The following is a 16,009-nucleotide window of genomic DNA, read 5'->3' on the forward strand; positions in this document are numbered from 1 at the left end:
TTTGGCACTTGGTATTCAGCTGTGGGCTTCATAGTTCCACCTATTGCATTGGTTGCAAGATATCTTTGACATATCCCACACGCAGTCTAATCAGTCACTCACCTGGGCATCAAGGGCTAGAACACTTCAGTAAACACCTATCAGCCTTGTACTCTTTGCCTCCCCCACTGTAACCTGACCTTACTGGCACCTTTCACACAAGTTTAGCGGCAAAACACTTCATCAGTCCGCAACCATGGCTGATCTGGACGCGGAGTTGCTTGCGCTTGCCGGCGGAGATGAATCTTCTGCTGATGAAAGATCACCTTCGCCAAAACCAAAATCTCCATCTCCACAGCCACATCATCTACAACGCAGAAGTAGCTCGCCAGCAGATATGGGTAGAAAAGGTACAGCAAAGGTCATCAAGAAGCCCAGAAAACGGCGCGCCGACTCAGACGATGATGGAGAGGTGTAGGTTTCCCTTGTTAAGTGCCGTCGTCAGCTCCACCTCGTACTGACCTCATTCTCAGTTCATCGGCATCATCCCGCCACTCTCTACACTCTGCCTCAATGTCCGAATCCCATTCAGAGGGCGGCACTCCGGCCATCGCAGATGACAAGGCTATGTTTCCATACGAAAAGCTCTACCACAGCGCCAGAGATAAATCCGAGATTGATGCATTGCCTGAGATCAAGCGCGAGGAAATACTTGCAGATCGTGCCTCACAGCTCGAGCGTCATCAACAAGATCTAGCACTACGCCGTCTGCTAGCATCACGAGAGAAGGAAGAGGCTAAAGCAAATGAGAAGAAGAAACGCAAAGCTGGCACAGCAGACCTGGAGGAGAGTCAAAGAAAGAGCTCCAGGCAGCGGACTACCCTTGGTGGCCGAAAAGCTGGAGAGCGGAACGACGCAATCGAAGCGTACAAGAAGCAACGAGCCGAGAAAGGCTTGCGAGATGAACAGCGTCGGCGCGATGCGGCAGCTAGGAAGGATCGTCATGGCAAAGGCTCACCAGAGAACGGCTACAGCGACGCTGATGCCGAAGGAGAGAGCGAGGTCGAATGGAACGACAAAAAGTACAAGGATAGAACTCCTTCTCCCGTCAAGGATGACCCCATTGCCGAGCTTGCAGACATACAAAGAGCCAAAGTTGGCAGAGATAACTTCGCCCAAGTTTGCTATAATCCTGGCTTCGAGGAGGCTATCACGGACTGCTATGCACGAATCTGTATAGGTCCATCTGAGCGAAATCCTGGAACGAACGAATATCGTCTAGCGCGCATTAAGGGTTTCACAACTGGCAGACCATACGCAATCACAGCACCAAATGGGCGGCTTATACCCGTCGAGACATACGTCATTGCAGCTCATGGAAAAGCAGAGAAACCATGGACATTCCTCGAGTGCTCTATGTCCCGCTTTACAGAGGACGAATGGCGTCGGTACCGCATCACCATGGCAAACGAAGACCTCAAACTCCCCAACAAAAGTTTCATCAACAAAAAGCTCGACCAAATTAACAAGCTCATCAACCATCGATTCACAGACGCCGAAATCACAGAGAAGATTGGTCGTCAGCAGGCCCTCGTTGCGAAAATCAACCGTGAAGAAGAACGACAACCGATCGAGGAACGCAGACAAACAGCACTAGCCGCCGGAGACGATGAAGCAGCTCAGCGATATGAAGAAGAGCTGCGTGATATTGTTCCAATGAAACTCGCACTTGGCACCACTCTCGTCAAACAAGAAGCCACATACGTCAATAAAGAGCAAGAGCGTCTTGCAGAGCTGAATCGTCGAAATCAACGGATCAACTCGGAGAACGTGCGCAAAGCCCAGCTCGCCGAGATGCGCACCAAGAAGAAGAACCTCAATCCTAATCCCAAAGTCAAAGGCATAGAAGAACTCTTTGAAGGAGGAAGCGATTTGAGTAGGTCCGGCACACCAGTCAACGGTGTCAGCACGCCTCCACTCAAACGTGCTGGCACACCACTGAATGACCCGGTTACGAATGGCACAGCAAGCCCAGCGAATGGCGGAACACCCAAGGGGCACATCAATACATTTAAGCCAGTTTCGAAGGACAAAAAGGGTCTGCCTGTGATCAAGAAGGCGCTTCTGGAAGAGGAGATGATGAAGCAGACGGTTATGGACCTCGGTATTGACATTGAGATCTGAGATTGAGAAGCACCAGTCACAGCCGCGGGAGACAAAGACGGCGTTATGGCCAAATGGAAGACGGATGTGGTCTAGCCCGGGGCAGGTCATTGTTTGTGCTTCAACCATGTGCTTTTACAAACCCCGAAAAGGGATCGTTCTACCTTGCATTACTAGGTCTTGCTGTTGGGCTTGGAAAAACGGAGCAAGCACGAGCGATCGCTGGTTATCACAATAGATCAGCTTGGGTTGGTGGCTTGGCCGTGGTATCAGGGTAGGAGCAGACATAGCACAGCCGATCAGACAGCTGTTCAGAGAGAATAAAAAGAAATTGAAGATTTCCCCCAAACTGGTTGCTAGGATGCGTTGATTGTCCCGTAGGTTTTGGAGCCCCAAAGCCCGGTGCCAGCAAGCCCGAGAGAGAGCAGGGACAGGCATATGTACTAGATCTCACCACCATCTTTCCGTCACTAGGCCTCTCCAGCCTTAATTCCGACCTGTGTCTCAGTCGCTCGTAAAAGCACAAGTGCCCATATCCATCTTCTCGGCCGGTCCGGTGGGCGAGATATCGAAATCGAAGATATCCATCGGCAAGCCGAGCGTGGTGCACGCGTTTGGGATCTACCACCCCAAGAGAGGCAAGACGAGCAGCGTTAGCAGTGCTTCTCAAATATACCCAATCCCATCCCCATCATGGGAAAAAAAGGGCTAGACAGACACGCCCACAAGAAAAAGAGAGGAGAAGAAGGAAAAACTCACGTCCACAATGCCGGCAATGTGGCCCTGCACCGGCGCACAACTGAGCAGCAGGTAGACCTGGTAGTCATCGTAGCCGAAGCGTCGCAAGTACTCGATCACCCTCAACGTCGTCTGTCGGTACGCCACCGTGGCATCCATGTAATGTTGCTTCCCGTGCTCGTCGACGCTGAAGCCTTCGAAGGTGAGGTAGCGACCGGGTCCGAATTGCGGCTCCACGGCGCCCGGCTGGAAGATGGGCGATTTCATGCCGAGATCGGCCATGCCGTTTTTCATGACGCTGAATTTCAGCGTGATGATGCCGGCCATCTCGATGGCGCCGCAGAAGGATATTTCGCCGTCGCCCTCTGGAATCCGGGAGAAAAAAAAATGGTTGAGTTAGTTTTGGGGGAAATTTGGGAGGGAAGGGAAGCATTTGAGTGAGGGTGTCATGTCTTACGTGAGAAGTGGAGGTCTCCGACACTGAATTTGGCCCCCTTGACGTGGACGGGTAGGTAGACTTTGCTTCCTCTAGAAAGATTCTTGATGTCGCAGTTTCCGCCGTGTTCAGGGCGGCCGGGGATCGTTCGGGCGCCTTCTTTGCCGACTTTTTCTTTGATGGAGTCTTCTGCGCTGCCGGCATGGGCATTAATGGGTTGTGGTGGCTCGGCAACTACTCGGTCCATGGTATTGGCTGATATGAGTTCTCCTTCGCGTCTGTTCCATTCGGCCAGCACTTCCGCTGAGGGTGCGCAGCCCAGGATCCCGGGATGGATCAAGCCGGCAAAGCGAACGTGTGGGATGTGACGGGAAGAACAGAAGATGCCTTCAAAGTCCCAGATCGCTTTTGCTCTACCACCGAGTCAGATCATGGTGTCGACCGAAGTCATACACCTAAGCTCACGCATTCGGATAGATCTCATCCAGAAATCCACCACCATTCTTCTTGTCGAATACTCCTGTGAAGCCCCATGGTTGATCCTGGAATGGCTGAACGTCTTGGATCTCAACTACCAGCACATCGCCAGGCTCGGCTGTTTCAATCTCGAGAGGTCCGGACAGGTAGTGAATCTTGGTCAGGTCTACATTCTTCATGTCATCAGCGCTGTCGTTGTTCCCAATCTGTCCTCCAGTCCAGTCGACGCATTCAATTTTGACAATCTCTCCATTCTTGACCGTGCCACAGAAGGGAACTATCTACTGTCAGTGATATCCGGTCTTATGATTGCTGGCAGTACAAACTGTCTGGGTGCCATCGGTTCTATTGGAGATTAGCATATTATATGCAACTAGAAGCTTCAGTCAGCTCACGTGCAACTGTGGCTGTTCTGCTGCTGCCTTCTTTAGATCCACATTCAACACGGTACGAATTGGTCCAGGCATAGTCAAGACTGAAAGTAGAGGTACGTGGAGGGATTAGATGTAGACTGGTTTGACTCGGCAACTGCGCGGCTGAGAGCTCTTTAAGTACCAGACGCACTTATCCAGGTTCTTCAAAGATGTCAATGCAGAGCGGGGCAGCAGCTTTCCATTGCCCCGCAGACGCGCTCTCTCGGCCATGCATCACACAGAGCGCCAAACCTGGCCTTTGCGGCTATCCTGATAGCTTCCAAGAGAGGAAGCTCGTTAACTGTGTCATTGATAACGGCTCATGGGCAAACTGGACTTTTGGTTGGTGGTTGGAGTTCAGGGACTCCTACGCTACCGAGGCCTGTCAAGTTGACACCCCGCTCCCCCCGCATGGTCGTCGTTACTGTACCGCTCAAGAGCTTTGCTAGGCAAGGTACATCCCGAAGGTCAACCTAGAAGTTCTTGCGGCAAACAACCGGCGGTGCTGTCTGGGATAGCATTGCCATTCTGGGGATTTGCATCATCTGATTGTTTTTCTTTCTTTGGAGGGTTTGTGTCTATTTCCAGAGTCACCTATACCCATTATTAGCCAATTCATAGCATAGTTGCTACTGGTCATTACAGCGCCATGCTCGCTGCGGTAATTTACACCTACGGGTCCATCGTTGACAAGACCAACTTCCATCATGGCCTGAAAGACACCGTTTTTGACTTTCTCGGCCAAGTAGAGGTTCTGTATCTTCGACACGAAATGATCGTAAAGCAACCTCGCCTCTTCTGGTTTTGCCGCACCATGAAAGTCCGGTTTGTGGCCCTTGCGCGTATTTGCAAGAAGTGTGAATTGGGATACTGCCAAACAGTCATCAGGGCCGACCACGTAGTGACTCAACCAGACTTACCACAGAGTATTTCTCCGTCAATGTCTTGCACGCTTCGTTTCCATTGCTGAAGAAGTCATTTCTTTCTCGATTTTAGCAGAGATTTGACTAACTTTAGAACCTGTTTCGTCTGGCCACATTTTCATTTTGAGGACTTTCGAAGCCATGGATTCTGCATCCTTCTTCGTGTCATCCGGACCAATCGCTGCAAAGACAAGAATGCCCCTCTCAATTGATGAAATAAGCTTCTTGTCGACAGATACAGATGCAGAGGCAACCCGCTGAAGGATAGCTTGGAACATTAGCACATGTGGTGATCTAGGATAGTGCTGTGCCAACCTTTCATCGTGGCAGATGATGTGATCCGGAACTTGTATCTCGAGATTATCAAGATAACTCGGGCAGCAATGAATCTGAAAAGCTCGCTCCTTTAACACAATGGAAATGCTCAAATTACTCTCCTATCCATTCTACTAATCAAGACGTCGAATTGCAAATAGTAGTGTAGAACGTGATATAACCTAGCAAAGAGTAAGCGCCGCTGACTTGGACGCAAACAAGGTGTGCTCAAACAAGCGAACAGAAGAAAACAACCCGCTGAGACAAAGACTGCACAACAAGTATTGCACCAACATGGGATGAGTCCAAAATCTCGAACACAAACACCAAGGACAGGGCTTGGCATCAACTAGCGTCAGTGGTTCATCAGACCTTCTGCGGACGGGGCCAGGCTGTAGGCTAACAACACCTTGGTAAACAGCAAACATCGCCCGACACATCCCTACAATATCGCCAAATCAAACTCCTCTGTTTTCGCATCCTCAACATCCCTTTCAGCGCTTAGATGCTCCCCAGCCATGACGTCTCGCAAGGTCCAGCAGGAAATCGACAAGACCTTCAAGAAGGTAGAAGAAGGGATACAAGCTTTCGACGGCATAAACGAGAAAATTATGACCTCTACGAACGCAGCGCAGAAAGACAAACAAGAAGACAACTTGAAACGAGAAATCAAAAAGCTCCAGAGGTTCCGCGACCAGATCAAAACCTGGGCCGCTGGCAACGATGTCAAGGATAAGGCGCCACTGCTGGAGCAGCGGAAGAGGATAGAAAAAGTGGGAGGCGCGTCCCCGAAGTGGAGCATGACTGACGATGTCTAGTGTATGGAGCAGTTCAAAGCGGTAGAAAAGGAGATGAAGACCAAGGCTTATTCCAAGGAGGGCCTGTCTCAGAATGCGAAGCAGGATCCGGAAGAGAAGAGACGAGAGGAGCTGTGCGACTTCTTAGTAAGTCAATTAGACGAGATCGAACAGTTTATCGAAGCGTTGGACGCGGAGCAGGATACGCTACAAGCAGCAGTCAAGAAGAAGAAGAATGATACTTCCAAGTCTGGCCGGCTATCAGAAATTGATGTGGTGCTAGAGCGGTTCAAGTGGCATGAAGGGAAAATACAGCTTCTGCTACGATCGTTGCAGAACGGAAATGTAGATAATCACCAGGTGGAGGAGCTTAAGGACGGCATAGAATATGCATTAAAGGAGGGCCGAGAAGCCGATTTCGAAGGAGAAGATCCCGATCTGTACGAAGGTCTCAATCTCGAGGGCGAAGAAGCAGTATTTGGCATGGGTGTGGACAACGATAAGATTTCATCTCAAGACGCCTTATCAATACAGGACGAAGCAGATTCCGAGCCACCTGGGCTGAAGAAGGTGAAATCAGAACCACCCACTGCTCGAAGACCGTCAACGCAGATGAAGTCTCCACTACCAGTACTAGCTTCATTGAATACAATGCCGCCACCACCGTCAATACCCAAAGACACAAGCATGAAGCCAGCTCCAGCGCCTACCCGGCCACCTGGAGAAGCGCTGAAGTATGCTTCTGCTGCCGCTGCAGCAGCAGCGAGCGATAAGAATGGTGTGGGCATAGCTCCTTTACCACCTCCGCCTATCGCGGCCAGCCCTACCCCTGCTCTCGTTCCGTTACCTGCTCCATCGAAACCAAGCATCACAGCCTCACCCCCGCCAGTACCTTCAGCTCCTGTGCAACCAGTCACGAAGGCATCGACCGAGGAGGCGGCAAGCACCAATGGCGCATCATCGCATGATCAGTCGAAGTCACCAACACTGAGTCAAGCCAGTGCTCGTGCATTGAGCATACCAAGCAGCGTCCCTCCTACTCCAGCTTTGGAAAAGGCCGAGAACGTACCAACTCCGGTAATTGCCGATGAGGCGCTGACCACCAATGGTGAAGTATTCGAAGAGCCTCAGGACACGGAAGAATCCATCTATCATCTCCCGGCCAGCCTGCAGGATTTGATACAGTCTTTTGAAACAACGAAAAGTCGAATCCCCTTGCAACCGAATCCATCTCAGCAACGCCTATTGGCAGCCTCACGAGAATCATGTCCAGACGCGCCGGATGCCGAGCGGCCCCAGCACTACAAGCCACAATTTCGGTTTAACACCCCGGCGCACTATCCCCAGGAACCCTTACCCATCTTCGATGATCCTGCTCTGTACGAGACTGGACGGATAGATACCGACACTCTCTTTTACATCTTCTATTATCGGCAAGGGACCTACCAGCAATATCTGGCCGCTAAATCGCTGAAGAACCAGAGTTGGAGGTTCCATAAGCAATATCAGACTTGGTTTCAACGGCATGAGGAACCTAAAACGATCACGGAAGAGTTCGAACAGGGAACGTATCGCTTCTTTGACTATGAGAGCACCTGGTATGTCCAAGTACTTGCATGTTCTTACATGAATGCTGATCAGTACAGGATGAATCGTAGGAAGGCAGATTTCAAGTTTCTCTACAAGTATCTGGAAGACGATCTGTAACATAGCACTGGCGCAAATGGCATAGGGGAACGGGTCCTGCTGGCCGGTGCTGGGCTTGGGGCGTCATCACTACGATCCATGATCATTGTACATCTGCATGTTTGTGTGGCGGATCAGCAAGCGGCGGAGCTGTGAAGCAACAGCGTCAACATTAGCGACACCGAGGTTACTTAGCATGCTCTGGACCTTGCCTGCTTTGTGATCAGCCGAACCCCTTTCTTTTGCGCTGTGATTGCTACCCTGTCTGTGACACAGGGCCAAGACCGTCTGCCTGTACATGACTTGTCGAGAACAGCGGTCCGCCTCATTCTGGACCCAGTAGTTCATATCTGGTTACGTTCCGCTGTATAAATGAGGCTGAGTGGTGCGGAAAGGCAACGACTAACGACTACGTAGTAAGGAGGTCGCCCGGGGAATAATGGTCCGGTTGCGAACTTGCACTGAAGTTGATTGCTAATTGGTGCCAACTGAGCTAGTCTCTAAATGGTATGGTAAACGTAGTCTAATTGTTCGTACAGCCTACAGCCTACAGCCTACAGCCTACAGCCTTTCGCTTTCTTGTCTCCCACAGCACAACTTCCAACATGCTGTCACCACCTTCTCAACCTATCACAGATGCTGTCCGGGACCCTTAAAAAGTACCTCGGCGTCTAGGCGTCTGCCGTTTGGCGGGAAATCTTGATTTTGACTGACATCCTAATCCTACTTTGCCTTGCCTGGTCTAAACCTCTTTCTAGCATACAGTTGTTTGGGCCAATCGAATCGAAGAGGGCAAGCGAGGGGGTAACCGGCGACCTGGCCATAGCCCACGCATCCTCCCAACGTCCAAACCGAACAGACTGACAGCCTGAGAAAATTACTTCTTCTTCAGATGTCAATTCGGCTATGGACTCATAAGTCACTCGGCAGTTCATGCTTATCATGTACACGGCCACGGCGGAGCTCATGTTTCATCTGCCTGTGAGCCTTGGGCCTCTACGGATCGGTCCGGTAAGGCGTCTTTTGGGAAAAAGACCTCACCATCATGACTACTCATATCTATGTCTGCTTCCAACATCCAACATGCCTCGCAAGGCAGCCAATAGGTCTCCATCTCTTGAACTAGAAATTTTAACCTTCCTTCTGGCTTCCAGCCCAAAGGTACTTTTCAGGGACGTCTTGCAAGCCTTCTAGCTTGCAACTGCCCTATTCAGCTTCCGCCAGTCTGCGAGTTTGCTTATGAGCCTCAAATTAGCCTGTAGACCACCTCGATGGTGTGATCGAGTTGTGTGGCAGTTGCACAGAACATGCTAATACCGTGCATGTCTTCCGGCATGTCACTGTGCCAAATCCACAGTGTCCCAATTCCAGCGTGTAGCGTTGAGTATTGGTTACCCTGCACGGTCCTCTCCACAAATTTCCGATCTGTCGTCCATGCCCTTCGGTCCCTGGAAAACAGCTGCAAAGCTAGCTTCACTTTGACCCGGAAATGACCAACATGGTTTCCGACCATCTGAAATGCTGCTGAGAGTCTGTTCTGGCAGTAGTACCTTGTCAGAAGGACTTTCTGGACCAGATGGCTCCATTTGCTGGACATCGTATCAACGTCTGCCTAGTTGCATGATAGTGTATAACTACTGGCACATTTCTCATGTACCTCCTTTTCAGAACACCGCTATCCTCGTTGACTGGCATATCACCTACACCTTGTCTTGTTAGTGTCTTGTATCCGTTCAATCACACTTGAAGCTCTCAGTATCAAGTTCTCCACCTCTCTACAAACAACATGGACAACAACATTTACCGGTGGAACCACGATATTCCGAACAAATATTTCACAGACCCTCGGTACAATGATGGATCTGCATTTTGGCTGAGCCGGCAAGATTCGGGAGAATCGATCGGCTCCTCACATAGTTCCGACTCCCATTACTCGTCATACTCAGGATATCCTTACAATGGAGCACCAGCATACTACGAACAAATGCAGCAGGCCGCCATTCACGGTTACCCCAATAATTCTCACATCAGCTACATTGGCTCGTCGTCGTCGAGCGCACCTCAGAGACCTACAGCGTCTACCCGTCATGATCCAACCTCGTTCTCATCGTAAGTCTCCAATGATCAGTTACCACCAACCGACTGACACAACACCAAGGAGTTCGAGCAAGCGCGAGCGTTTCTATTGTGAGCACTCTACCTGCCACGACAAACAAGGTCGTCGGTCATCTTTCAGCCGCCGTGCTGATCTGAACCGTCACTATCAATCGGTTCATGGCAGTGTTCTTCTTGACTGTCCCTGGCCGAGGTGCGAGCGTAGAGGCGATCGAGGATTTCCGAGGCTCGATCATCTGATCGAGCATCGGCGAGGTTACCATCACGATAATATTCCCAAACGGGAGAGTGCACGATGAGGATTCAAACGACATGAGGACATTGCACGCATCTAGAACTACTTGTGGCTCGAAGAGTGGATCGAAGAATTGCTTGAAGACTTGGTCGTGTCAACGTTCCTCATGGATCTTTGTTTCCCATTTTCGGTTTTTCCTTGTTGGTTTACGCACTTAGTGTCTAGTGCTACCTCGATGGTTATGTTTGTTTTCCGGCGTCCTCGTGGATGATGATTTCCGACCTCATCTGGTGTCTCGGTGTGATGCGTATGAGCATGGAAAGCAGCGAAGAGATACCCTGTGGTGCTGTACCAACTGGCGTTGACAACTTTGGTACGATTCGGCAGAGCAGATCTCAATGAGTTAGATGCAATCAGGCAGAACTCCCCTCACCCACTTTGCATCTCTCCGTGTGCTCAGATCTCAAATCCATGCTTCCGTGTTACTAGTATCTCCTTTCAGTTGCACACTGCGCCCATCTGTAAGGAAGGTGATCTTCGTAGACTGAGACTAGACCACTGGATTCAAGGATATGGCCCCCGTACTCCAGTATCTACCACAGCCCTGTCTGATTAGATTGTGACTTTTTCACATAAGTGCCCTCAGTATGTGTGTATCAGTATGTGTGTATCTACCCTAGCTGCCGATCCCTCTGCCAAAAGTAGACCAGGAGTGTCCAATACTAGTGCGCCGCACCCCAACTAGTAACTATCCTTATGAGCAGAAAGAAGTACTGGTATCCAAGAGGGTGACAGACGTGCTCGTGCCCTGCTTCCACACGGTCGATCAAAGTGGGATGCAAAGCCTACAACCTTTTCTTTGGGTACTTTTCCCGTCCATAGGTCAACCACGAAGCAATTCTTCCACTTCCCGTTCCTTTCTCTTTCACGTCCATGTCGCCTCACTTCGCCTCGCCCGGGATCCCCCACCACCCGCCTCGTTTCCAGTAGTTAGTTACTCTCTCTAATCAGACCGCTGCTGTCCATTCAGCACCTTCTCCCCCGTACCTTACCTAGACCCAGAACACGGTCTCCCGCTCTACTCCGTAACTCTTTCCTCGCCCCACCCTTTCCTCTCATACACCCCAAGCCCAAGCATAAGCTCAAGCCCCAAGCAATACACGCGGACACCACATCTCTCTCCTGGCACTATGTCACTCGTCGCGCGAGGGAATCAGCAGAACCCTGGATCTTGAGCTCTATGTAGAATCTTTCGGCTCTGCGTCTCCCGGAGCCTGGATCAGAGGGGTGAGATGAAGGGGGTACCTGGGTAGGTATATGCAGGTATGTATATCTGCTGTCGACATTGAACTCGAACTTGACCTTGAACTTGGCTTACGCCGCCGCCGCCGCCGCAGCTGAAGCAGTGCCGATACATAATCGCATCGATCGGATCAATTTCGGTACTTACCTTCTTTTGGCAAACTATTGCCATCCATCCATGTATTCTAATTTTGGCTAGGTGCAAGCCTAAAGGGCTCATTCTCATCCTCATTCGTTCTGGTATGAATGCTCGAGAACAGCAGTTGTCGGGTCTGCAGCCTCTTCAGCGCAAGAAGGAGAAGAATGACGAATGTATATCTATCTCGTCGCAGTTACGACTCCGAGATCAGCCCGTCAGTTGCCTTTGCGAAAGGAAGTCGTGCACCAGAGAAATATTCTGGAAAAAGTGTGTGAATATATACTCCACTTGCGGAGGCTCATGGATCATGGTTCTGCGCTCTTCCTTGTGGTGATGGTCGGCGATGAACGAATATGGGTTAGGAGTAGGGGTACGGGCATGGGCTTGGTTTGATGAGGAGCCAGATTAGTCCGTTATCATAAACCGCCATGATACAGGTGCGCTGTGAGGGGTATCTGCAAGGAGTGCTGGTGCGCAAAGCGTTACGGGGCTGGGGAGCAGTGATTTCGAGGGCAGACCTCAGAGATATGTCGGGAGGGTTTGCGACTCATCCATGCATCCGTACACCGACGATTTCCCCGTGGCGAGGGCTCCAAATTCCCAGCTATTCCCCTCCCGACTGCGGCAGCTTAAAGTAGAAAGGGGGGAAGCCCACAAGGCAGACGCAGAGAAAGAGAGTTAAATCAGGACCAAGGAGGCATTGTACCCGGCCCTGGCTGAATTCAGGTGTCCTTCAATATTATGTATTATCGAAAAGTGTAGAAACGTGGTTGCTGGCGCTCGCTATCAGGGCCCCTTTCTCCAGCTGCATGAGGATGGGGCAGTGTGGGTGAGACATGTGCGATCGATAGTGGAGGGCTTAAAAGAACTTGGGGGAGGCTGAGGCATGAAATCAGGGTAATTATTCAGCCTCACGTCTGTGTGCAGGAAGGAGATTGTACAGTAAGACTTCTCCCGCGATTTGGCGGATACTAAGTAGCTAGGCACGTACGGAGTACTGAAGTGGTAATGGTGATGATGGTGGATTTGTAGTTGCGTGTCATTCTTGCCAGAATGGTAGAGAGGATCCTTGCAGTCGGCTGTCCGGCTGACAGGGGAGAGGTAGAGGAAGAGGCTCAGCTCCGCTTAATTGAGCGCTAATGTACCCAACCAACGTGCGCACCACAACCCCATGTACACCACATTTGTTCAGGGCCGGTATCTCCTTGCGTAACATTTTTTTCAAGCCTATTAATTTCATCTTGCCACTACTTCGCGAATATTCACCGAAATCACACAGATATATAGGTCGAACGACCAGAATCAAACAGTGATTGTGTGCATAATGCTTATCTAAACTACTATCTTTTTCCCTCAAACGGCGCCATCAACATTCACTCGACAGAAATATGCTCTGAATCCCTGTCCGCCAAGCAATTTCTGATGCACATCAAGGGTGTGTGGTGCACATGTCAGTTGATCACGTTCAAACCCGCAGTCGCATCGACTTTGTCTCCTTTCCATTGCAGAGAGATGTGGCTGTGCCTGACTCGCCAATGTTTTTTCCCCCATATGAATGCAGTAGGTTTCATTCTAATACTGTTCACGCAAAAATTTCAACGGGTTCCTCCTATGCATGGAGTAGATTCATTCAATTCAAATGATGGTGTTCGCAATGAGGAGGAAAGCAGTCCAAAATAGACGAGTATATCGTGTGACAAATGCAATGGATCAGGTTGAACTAATGTTCCCCGATTGGTAAACTATCTTATGAATCCGCATCCCTGAGTTCAGGCTTCAGCGTCTTTCCTTTTCCCAGTCGTTGATTGTTTGTCATCTTGCCGAGGAAATCTTCGACAAGTCATGGCAGCTGGGAATCCTCCTTGGTACTAAGTCTGGCCATCAGTAGTCGAAGCATTGGATTTTGCACCCCCGGTAGTAGCCTCCAACATGTCAATCCCCCATCAATCCCAGCCCCGAAGTCGCCGAGAAGCGATTGCACCGCTTTGAACGTCCCCGAAGATTCCAGGAGCCGCAGGATATGCTCCTTACGTTGCAGTGGCAGTGGGTTTGCGTCACGCCCGAAGCCTACCACTCGTTGTCGGAATAGTCCCAGAATGTATACTTTTAACTCCGCATTTCCTAGTACGCTATGTACGATTGGGTATGAGAATTTTCATTCGTCGAGATCCTCACAGAAACCCTTCTGAGTGCTATACTCGACAGAGTACAGGTTGAGATAGTCGTCTCAGATTTGGAAGAAGGGACCGAGTAGCAACGTCAGTATCTCGAAATCGAACTTTTTGTGCCCGTGTCGCTCTGAAGCTGCATCAGGCGCACTAGCATCCGGAACAGACCTCCTGTCTGGTTATCCACCATGTTCAGGTACTCGACTTCGCTTGGGCACTGCAAGGTATATTACCAGCAAAGATCCCAACTCTGGCCAAGGTAAAGATGCCGCAGCTCCCCACCGAGCGCCTCAAAGCTTTTGGTATGATTGAGCTTTTTGACTTGCTGAAGCGCCTGCACAAACAAGTAATTTGCGCTGTTAATGGTCTGTCAGTGCCCAAACATGACATGGACAGCTGCATGTCCCCGTCGAAGCGTTGAGCCATCTTCGATGTCGTCTAGAATAAGTGAAGCGTCATGAAGCAGACCAATCATGCCACTCATAACCTTCGTTGACTCTTCCGGGACATGCAGCCATTCGTTCAGGCAGTTAACGAGCATCGATCGCACCCCTTTGGTAAGGTAGAGATCTCATGTATCGACGAGTGTCGATCGCCAGTTTGTTCGGCTTATACCATGTTCCTCGGATGGCCCGATTCTTGTTCGATATTTCGTTAAAGTCATGACACATCTACGCTTTTCTCCGCTCGGCGGGTTTTTCGTACCGGCTGCTTCTTCTACATTGAAAACTCCGGGATGCTCCGCACCTAGTCCAGTACGCTGATAAGCTGATGCAGGACTTCTGTCCATTGATTGAGATGTAATGTGGCCACTCACCTGCATAGATCCATTCGAGGCTACGGTCTGCGTGATACCGAGAGTCTCAAATTACCCTTGGTTGCATCGCATCTCCCGCCAGGCGTTGTGACATGGGCAGCTCGAAGCCCAGTAGTGACTTCCTGGAACAACGGAGCCGGAGACTTCGATCCATGGTCTGAGGTCTAATGAGACATCTGGATGTCTTTCGCCAAATCCGGCCTTTTGTTGGACATGTCGCTTCTTGCACGCTTTTATCATTCCACGCATTACTTCTTTTGCCTCTTCCACGGAGAGGGTCTTTTGTTTTCGTACAACTTCGACTGAGTTCACAAGTTTGCTTCCGTGAAGGTGGTCCTCGCTACGCTCCTAGTTATAAGACCAATAATCATTTATGAGCATCATTACCTCTTCGATCGCTTCAAAAATGTTCTTGACCAGCTCCTTGTCATCGTCTGGCAGTTTGTATGCCATTCTGAATTCGACCATTGGCCAGAACGCCATGCAGATCCCGTTTAACAGGCAAACCTTTACGCGCCGTACCCCGGTAAGACTTACTTCCTTCCACAGCTACACCTACGAAATTCGTAGTACTCTTTGAGGCACTGAAAGTTGCTCAATTCTGGGTTTTCAGCAATGGCCAACCACTCTTTCTGATACATCTCCAGCAAGTACAATCCCATCTTGCGATCAGTATGCACAGCCTCGAGGAGAATTTGAGCAGTAGGCTTCTTCAGTTTCATTACCTTTGACCCTTCTGTAGGTTTGCAAGCATTATCGAGATCAAGAGATACTTCGAAGTCATAGTGCTCCGCTAGAGCATCCTCAGTAGTCATTCTTTCCGTTTCGTCTAGTGTCTTTCAGCGTTACGATTGGATTCCAAGGGGAACAAATTCACCAATCCATGACGAACGGGAGTCTCACAATCATACAACGGTCCAAGATCCATGAGGTAGGTAACAATTCTCTGCCGCTCAAGAAGCATCCCTGGCCATGCAAACGCGCTCAGATTTCCTAAGTCGGATAAAGACATGTATGACTTCTTGTCCTTGCCGTCACGGACATGATGCGCCCAGTCTCTCAAGACCCGGCGGCTTGCGGCATCGGTTATGTCGTTCCGCTTGCGTATGCGGATTGGAAGCGTTGTGAACGCACCTACTGTACTTCTCTCGCTTTGTTAGATTTTATCAAAGTCGAGTATTTCGAAGTTGGCCCATAAATGCTCTTGAAGCGGCAAGACTTCTCATTTCACATCATAGAGATGATAAGAGGATGCTCTTCTTGTATTAATAGATCGAACGATGGAGAAAGCAAGAAGGTCTACACA

The 16,009-nt window shown here is 50.1% G+C and overlaps 5 protein-coding genes across 5 annotated transcripts; 3 read left to right on the forward strand and 2 right to left on the reverse strand.

Annotated features, from left to right (window-relative positions):
• Window positions 1-235: 235 nt before the first annotated feature.
• Window positions 236-2,163, forward strand: EPUS_04500 (uncharacterized protein; the record flags this gene model as incomplete). The annotated part of the gene is made up of 2 exons (XM_007807275.1): window positions 236-453; window positions 513-2,163. 2 exons carry the CDS (start codon window positions 236-238, stop codon window positions 2,161-2,163), a joined length of 1,869 nt encoding a protein of 622 aa, XP_007805466.1.
• Window positions 2,164-2,646: 483 nt separating this feature from the next.
• On the reverse strand, window positions 2,647-4,260 carry EPUS_04501 (uncharacterized protein; the record flags this gene model as incomplete). The annotated part of the gene is made up of 6 exons (XM_007807276.1): window positions 2,647-2,763; window positions 2,902-3,245; window positions 3,338-3,729; window positions 3,782-4,070; window positions 4,120-4,138; window positions 4,189-4,260. The coding sequence occupies 6 exons, from the start codon at window positions 4,258-4,260 to the stop codon at window positions 2,647-2,649; spliced, it is 1,233 nt and encodes a 410-aa protein (XP_007805467.1).
• A 414-nt stretch (window positions 4,261-4,674) lies between these two features.
• EPUS_04502 (D-tyrosyl-tRNA(Tyr) deacylase) lies at window positions 4,675-5,407 on the reverse strand (the record flags this gene model as incomplete). Its single annotated transcript, XM_007807277.1, has 4 exons — window positions 4,675-4,800; window positions 4,850-5,076; window positions 5,127-5,172; window positions 5,219-5,407. The coding sequence occupies 4 exons, from the start codon at window positions 5,405-5,407 to the stop codon at window positions 4,675-4,677; spliced, it is 588 nt and encodes a 195-aa protein (XP_007805468.1).
• A 555-nt stretch (window positions 5,408-5,962) lies between these two features.
• On the forward strand, window positions 5,963-7,948 carry EPUS_04503 (uncharacterized protein; the record flags this gene model as incomplete). The annotated part of the gene is made up of 3 exons (XM_007807278.1): window positions 5,963-6,217; window positions 6,263-7,839; window positions 7,888-7,948. 3 exons carry the CDS (start codon window positions 5,963-5,965, stop codon window positions 7,946-7,948), a joined length of 1,893 nt encoding a protein of 630 aa, XP_007805469.1.
• A 1,765-nt stretch (window positions 7,949-9,713) lies between these two features.
• Window positions 9,714-10,282, forward strand: EPUS_04504 (uncharacterized protein; the record flags this gene model as incomplete). Its single annotated transcript, XM_007807279.1, has 3 exons — window positions 9,714-10,036; window positions 10,086-10,114; window positions 10,209-10,282. 3 exons carry the CDS (start codon window positions 9,714-9,716, stop codon window positions 10,280-10,282), a joined length of 426 nt encoding a protein of 141 aa, XP_007805470.1.
• Between the last annotated feature and the right edge of the window lie 5,727 nt (window positions 10,283-16,009).

The sequence above is a fragment of the Endocarpon pusillum genome (genome assembly GCF_000464535.1).
Source record: "Endocarpon pusillum Z07020 unplaced genomic scaffold scaffold6833, whole genome shotgun sequence".
In the NCBI taxonomy this organism is placed as follows: domain Eukaryota; kingdom Fungi; phylum Ascomycota; class Eurotiomycetes; order Verrucariales; family Verrucariaceae; genus Endocarpon; species Endocarpon pusillum.